General features: G+C 36.8%; 1 protein-coding gene across 1 annotated transcript; it reads right to left on the bottom strand.

Annotated features, from left to right (window-relative positions):
* Positions 1-709: 709 nt before the first annotated feature.
* On the bottom strand, positions 710-6,788 carry LOC104510585 (focadhesin-like; the record flags this gene model as incomplete). Its single annotated transcript, XM_010152881.1, has 5 exons — positions 6,666-6,788; positions 4,573-4,777; positions 2,149-2,355; positions 1,617-1,704; positions 710-912 (listed from the first exon to the last, which is right to left on the bottom strand). Coding segments are annotated over exons 2-5 (678 nt in total), but the record flags the coding sequence as incomplete, so codon positions are not given.
* Positions 6,789-7,070: the final 282 nt, after the last annotated feature.

The following is a 7,070-nucleotide window of genomic DNA, read 5'->3' as shown; positions in this document are numbered from 1 at the left end:
GGCTTGCCTTTTCAGATTTGTGAAAATGGAAGATGTATTTGGGATTCCAGGACAAGTGGTAGAACTCAGAATTGGCATCTTTTTCACTCTTTAATTCATCACATCACCACCCTCCCTAAACCACATAACAGGTGTGAAGCAGAAAGGGAGCTTAGCTTCCACAGGGCTAAGCACAACTTGATCAAAGAGAATTGCTGTCACTTATTCAAAGGGGTGGAGCACCTAAGTGGGATATAAATAAGTAAATAAATAAAACCTCAACAGCACAGATCAAAAGGTGCAGAATAGTAAGCTGAAATTTGCAAGTGACACTTACATGCTCCATAACTCTCTTAAGCCAAAGGAGAACGAATGTAGTAACAGTCACATACGATGGCAGGGAAAATGATATATATGAGTACAATAAACAAGTCCGAAAGAGACAAAGGAACTGTACATAACCTTGTTTTCTACTAAGTCCTGTTACTTGCTTAATAATGCAGGTGAATCCCATCTCAAGTAAAACAGTACCTAGCATACAAACACACTTCCACTTTACCAGTATTCTAGTTTTATGGAGTATACATATTTTTGAGTGTTTCCATACAATGTATTACACAGAGAAGCTCACACAGGTAGAGCCTTTCCCAACCAGCTCAGCATAATGCAGCCAAATTATCAAATGCACCCCCTCCTGCCTCAAAAGAAAGAAAAAAACCTGTAACTTTACCAACTCCTTTTTATCCTTCACACCTTCCTCCTGTAATATTCCCAAAAGATTTAGAGCCAGCTGATGCCTAGTAGTTCCAGAATCATCCTCTGGTAGGCAGTCCCCAACTGTTGTAGAAGATAAGATCTGTAGCACAGGCATCACCAAAGTAAGGGCTGTGCTTGAGATGTTCTGCGTTTCTGAGCAGGAAAGGAGCTTGCAGGCTATTGAAGACAAGGTGGGTAAAGACAAAGATCACATAGGGAAATAAGAATTAACATAATTTATATTAGGCATGACACAAACTCTGGTGAAGCCAAGTTAGCGTCCCCAGAAATACAGTATGTGCATACTGGAGTTAAAGAGCACAAGATTTTTAGTAAAACTCCAATTCTGTTTAGAGACCAACACATTTCCCTTGTTCATAGCTAAGCACCTGATGCAGCAAGAAATACAATAATGGAATGTAGCACAGTCATTCACATTTACTGGAATGGCTCCAGTAATCAAAACTGCTAAGTCAAAAGCTCAGCCCAACATTGCCATGACTGTCAGGCTTGCTCACTTAAGATCTGTCAAAAGAAACTACTCAGGATGTGTGAATCTCAGCTGGGAATATCTTGTTGTTGACTCCAAAATGAAACAGATAAGCTCAAAAATAGCAAGGAGTAATACAGTAGAATACAGTAGACTTTCCATGGAGTAATCCAACACCATAAAGTAATATTCATGGAAAAAGTCAGTGTAGTAGAAAATTTATCTTTATTGCTATTAGCTCAAGTGTTATTTTTTAAATTCAGGAAAAATCCTGCTTATTAAGAAAACATTTCACCATCCAATCCAACTTCAGGACAACGCAGTACTTATTTTCATAAAAACAAAGAAGCAAAGACAGTCTTAAGAGCATGATTGACAAAAAGAACTTTACCTAGACTCAAGAGAGACTTTTGCTGACTTTCAGGTGTTTGCAGCAATAGAAGCGCCAGCCCAACTGCACACTGTTCCACTGGAAACACCTACAAGGGAAGAAAGAGGTTATAGTCGTCTTAGTTTTTCAGTGGCATTAAACAGTACAAATGGGCAACAACCAAAACTTTGTAAGGAGTTTCTTCATGAATCACAGTGCATGCACACACAGCGACACAGCACATATAATGAGGAATACAAACAGTGTAAAAACAGGATTTTAACTGAGTAAGTAAGTACAACATTTTAATTTGTTACTTTTTCCAAACCACTTCAGTTTAAATTAACTCCATACTAAAAGGTTAACTGATGCATGCAGAACTAGCTAAGGTTTTGGCTTCTGAATGTCTTCAACCAAGAAGAAAAAATTAGAAGCTTCTGAATCAACAATACTCACTTGCAGATGAACACCATGTATCAATTTCTCTAAATACTGTCTTAAACATGACATTCTTTAGTACAACTATTTTATTTTACTCCCCATGAACCCTTACCTCTTTTAAGAGTTCAAAGTTGTCCTCCATTAAGAAGATCAAAGGCGAGCATTCTCCCGTTACATTTAAACACACTTCACAGAAGCATAACAGATGCAGACAAAACTGGGATAACTGAACTTTCCAAAACACAGGATAGCGCAGCATTCTGAGGAATAGCTCTTGCAGAAAAAACAAGGCTTCTGTAACTTGCTGTAAATCTTTAAGCTGTAGCGTGATATTGAAAAAAAAAAACAAACAAAAACACATTCTGGTTTAGTTCCCCTTCTCTATCTATGCAAAATTCCCCAAGTTTAAAATTAGTTCTATTAGCTCAGCAATATTTCCACTCTAAATATCACTAAGACTTCGAAGAAACGCATTTATAAACTAAACCCAGGAATCTTTTACCTAAGTTCACTGAAAAAAAAAAAACCCAAATCAATAGATGGACTTCTATTTAATGTTCTGAAGTAAAAAAGAAACATAGAAATAATAAAAAGATTTCTTGATAGCTGATGAGAAAAATCACTTTTTCCTCAAAAGCAATAGCAAATTTATTCAGATCTCTAGGTTCTCTCAGCAACATAAATAAAACTGTGTGGGGATTCCAAGTAGCAGATAAATATTCCTGTAACAGAAATATCCTGCTCTAGGATACTTCCTCTGATATAACCGAGTTTTTACCATATGTCTCAAAAGAGAAAGGCAGTGGTGTTATCTGCTTCTAGAGCACCACGTAATCTACCTACTACACAAATGAAACTGGGAAGTACAACACACAAAAGCAGTACCTCTATGCCTGGAAGCCAAGTAAACAGGTTTCAAGAAGCAGGTTGCCTCAAAATCCTAGTGTGTCAGATGAGAATATTCCCGCCCCCGAAAATTCTAGATTCTGACAAACCCAGGTGTTCTGATACAAACTCTGGAGCCAGCATGAAGGATAATATTGTGACTTTTAGTCCCTTGGAACAAACTGTATGAATAATCTGCTCTAATCAGAAGCCTCATGTCCACTGAATTTTTCAGCAGAAAAATGGTGATGAGCTGTACTTCTCACAGCCTGGTTGATATTGCCAGACAAAATGACTAGGAAGCATTTTGGCACTTACACAACACAGAGGATTAAATAAGGCTGATCTTAAAGGAAGGATAAGAGGTTCTCTGAGGTTCAGAGAAAGAAGAAGGAACGACAGAAAACAGTCCCATCAAACTGGCTTTTTGAAGGAATTATTTTCTCTTTCCATTATGGAAGTTGTATCTCAGGCAAGACAAAGCATGTTCAAGTATTAATCTGAGTTTAAAAAAATGCACCAGATTTCTAGTTAAAAAAGTGCCAACAGGCATGGAGGAAAAGGTCTATAACTAATTTTGTAAGTCTTCCTCAGTGACATTTTTATGGATAAACATAACCAAGTCAGATGCTTCGTCATACACTCAGGACACAGTGTTACATGACAGTTCAGAGAGAATGAAGACTAATCAGAAATGTCCCTGTGACTAGAAAAAGTTGGCATGTAGCTGTCATCACAGAGAGTAGACCTGAGCCAAGATAAGTGTGTATTATAGAAGTTATTAGTCCAAAAGACTGAAAAGTAGCCACCAGTAGAAAGTAGGCTTTACTAGTAAAATTCCTCAGGAGGAACATGCTAACGAACATTCTCATATCAAGCCCATTTAGCTTTACATTATTGATATTATCAAACCTTCTCCCTATGGCAATGCCACCACTGCACCTCAAGCTTCACTGAATATACCTGAAATGGAAGATGTTCCTCTAATGTTAAAGAGGAAGGAAAAGGTGCATAGGTACAAAAAAGCTTAACCAATGACACAATAAACCATGAGGAAAAGCAAAGCTATTAACCTTAACCAGCATCCTAGACCCCTAACTAAAGGGGGCAGAAAGATTATATCCCCACCTCCTAGCAAGTATCATTGTGCAGCTTAAAAACATATGCAAAAACTTTGGCATACTCCAGTGGGATTAAGTTTTGTGTTTAGATCCACTAATCCCTCTGCTAAAAAGAGTGAGCAAGGAGTATCAAGAACTTCTCGTGCAGTTTGCGCTTCATTTTAGTATTACCCACGTTAAGGTGAAAAGCTGCATGTTTTTGACAAATATAATACCATTTAACAATATTCTCCCTCTTGTGGGTATCTCTACAAGTTTACTGTATGTTTATTGAGGCAATTAGTGGCAAATAGTTACAGTAAACATGTTTCAATTTACACCTTAGCAGGTGTAGCAGGTTTGAACAATTAAAAATGTTTACCTTCTACCAGAAAGAGCCAGTTTGTTATATTTCTGTACTACTAAGAAATCAGGTCTACAGGAAATGGAAGAGAATACTGTATTTGCACACTTAAATGGCAATAACAATGACATAATCCTTGCTTTGCTAGCATTTATTTGTAAAAGGTGGAGTCAGGCAACAACTGTACCTGAAGGTGTGGAATCAAATCAAACAGAAGTTGAAGAATCTGGCATTCCAGCAGAGAGGGTGTTTCTCTGTGCACCGCAGCATGAGGCTGCAGTAAAACCTTAAGTAAACCCATTCGCAGTTCAGCATATTCCCGTGACTGAGAAGGTTCGCAATACAGGTATCTTAGAAATGGAGTCATTATGCCAACACAGGAACTCTGTGCCCTGCAGTTCAAGAAATAATTCTACTGAAAACTCTGCAAACAACAAAGAAAAGCCAAGCAATGTGACATTCCCAGCAATAATTTGCAGGATGCAATTAACAGAAAGGTGTTACGAAAGGCGTTACCAAATCTCACCAAAAAACCTTCAACATATTAGCATGAAGTACTGTCACGAGACCTTATATAGCAATGACACAAAGAAGTGCAACTATGAGAAGCCTCAATATTCAAGCATGAATACTACTCAATACGTACTTATGCAGACTACGATACTCTTTTCCCCTCATCAATTCAAGTGACTTTCCTTGCTGAATGTCATGAGAGACTAGTGTGACACGCTGAAGTTGCACTTCAACAACTATTCAGAAATACCTTTTTAAAACACATAAAACCTAGTTTATGTTTAGGAGAGCCATCCATCCCTTGTCAGTTTTTGTCAACAGCCTTGAACAATTACATGAAACTGTTCAACTACATGAAACAGGAACTACTTTAACCAAGATGGCTTCCCAGTAAAAAAAAAATAATACAGAAAAAATCTTTTGGCTCAATTGTGTTAGTAATACCAGCTGTTCCTGACATTATTAAAACAATCGAATAAAATAAATGATCAGTACTTACAAATATAGAGCAAATCAAAATCAGAAGTCAGTTTTAAACAAGACTTGGCCCTGATGCAGAGCTTTGCAAAAAACTCAGTAATAGATCTACATCAATACATGTGGGGCCTGTTGACATCATATTCAGGGATGTGGTTTAGTGGTGGAATTGGTCGTGTTAAATTAATGCTTAGACTCGATCTCCAATCTCAATGATTATATATTCTCCGTCTAGAACTTTATTCCACAGAAACCTTTGCAGAAAAAGCAGCAAAAGAAGTTTAAGATATTTTCCTTTTCAGCAAGAACAACTCCTGTCTTAACACAAAAGAAGCCACCAGCAAAAAATCCAGTTTGTTCAGGCATTGAGACATCCAACAGGACTCTCCACAAGTCCCAGGTTTAGCAGCTGAGTGGAAGAATATTTTTTAAACACTCTGTTCAATTAAATTAACAAAGTACACTTTCACTTGAAAGTCTTAGTGTTGATCATGTAGTCCAGGCCCACGAGAAATTTCAGAGATCAATAGTGTATTTGTTTACTCAGACCAACAGAACACAGAAGTTAATTTCACTGTACTACTACTCCATTGAATTTGTATGAGTCTTCCAGAAAGGAGAAGATCTTTTTAATCTGAAAAGCATACTTATAAGTGTAAAATCACTGAAAACATTTGGCTTGAGACTGCTACAGCATTTGGTATTTTACACTGAAGCTTTACTGGACAAGTTCCTTGGAGGTAAGCACGAAGAAATGTTGAAACGGTTGGTAGCTTGGATATTTGTTCACTGTTAAAGATGATTTATAATAAGGCTGTACCACTAATTTTTTCTTCTTCTTTTTTTTAAATCAAGAAGCATACATAATTTTTAAAGACCTCATCCTCCACTGTGAGATACAATCACCTGTGCTTTCACTTTACCATGTCACTATTTAGTATAAATCAGTTATACCTACATACTAGTCATCTTTTTTTTGACTAAGCAGTCAAAATCTAGGCAACGCAAATCAAATTGTTTGTTTAGAAAAACTCCAAATTCCAGTTTTTCCACATCCATAAAAGTTACATGAATATAAGAGGTAAGAAAAAAAAAACAAAATTAATTTTTGATGGAATATTTAGTGGTTTATTAATATTCTATTTCTAACCTTTAAATGTCGTAATTCAGTTTTATAGTTTTTATTTCAAAAGACAGAATTCTTACTGCTCACTGTAGTTAAAGAAAAAAGTTACACTGATATAATTCTCTTATCTACAGCTGGCATTTTAAAATCATTCATCCATTTACCTCTCTGGACACTGATGGAAAAATACTGTTATCTGCTGCAGTAGAACCGGCCAGCAATCAGGTCTGTTTTCAAGGACAGTGATTAATGGATGAGGAGTGTTCCTGAAACACAAAGAAATCACATTTAGATCTATAATGTAGAAAGCAAGTACGCAAAATACCCTACCTTCAAAATAAAAGCAGCTGTAGAAACAGACAACCCCCTGGTATTACCAACTCCCTTTATTATCTTTGCCAAGACTGCTACACTGCCAAAAGAGCACATTTTATAGGAACTTCAGGAAACAAGATTAAAAAAAAAAAAAAAAATCTCTTCAAGAAGTATTGGACCGCCTCTTTTTTTTTTTTAAACAATAAATGTCTAAGAACCGCTGTTCAAACGTGTGGCCTGATTCGAGTCACTGG

The sequence above is a fragment of the Eurypyga helias genome, unplaced genomic scaffold, assembly GCF_000690775.1.
Source record: "Eurypyga helias isolate BGI_N326 unplaced genomic scaffold, ASM69077v1 Scaffold40225, whole genome shotgun sequence".
NCBI lineage: Eukaryota > Metazoa > Chordata > Aves > Eurypygiformes > Eurypygidae > Eurypyga > Eurypyga helias.
Note: the sequence above shows the minus strand (reverse complement) of the source record. Positions and strands in the feature narration are given on the sequence as shown.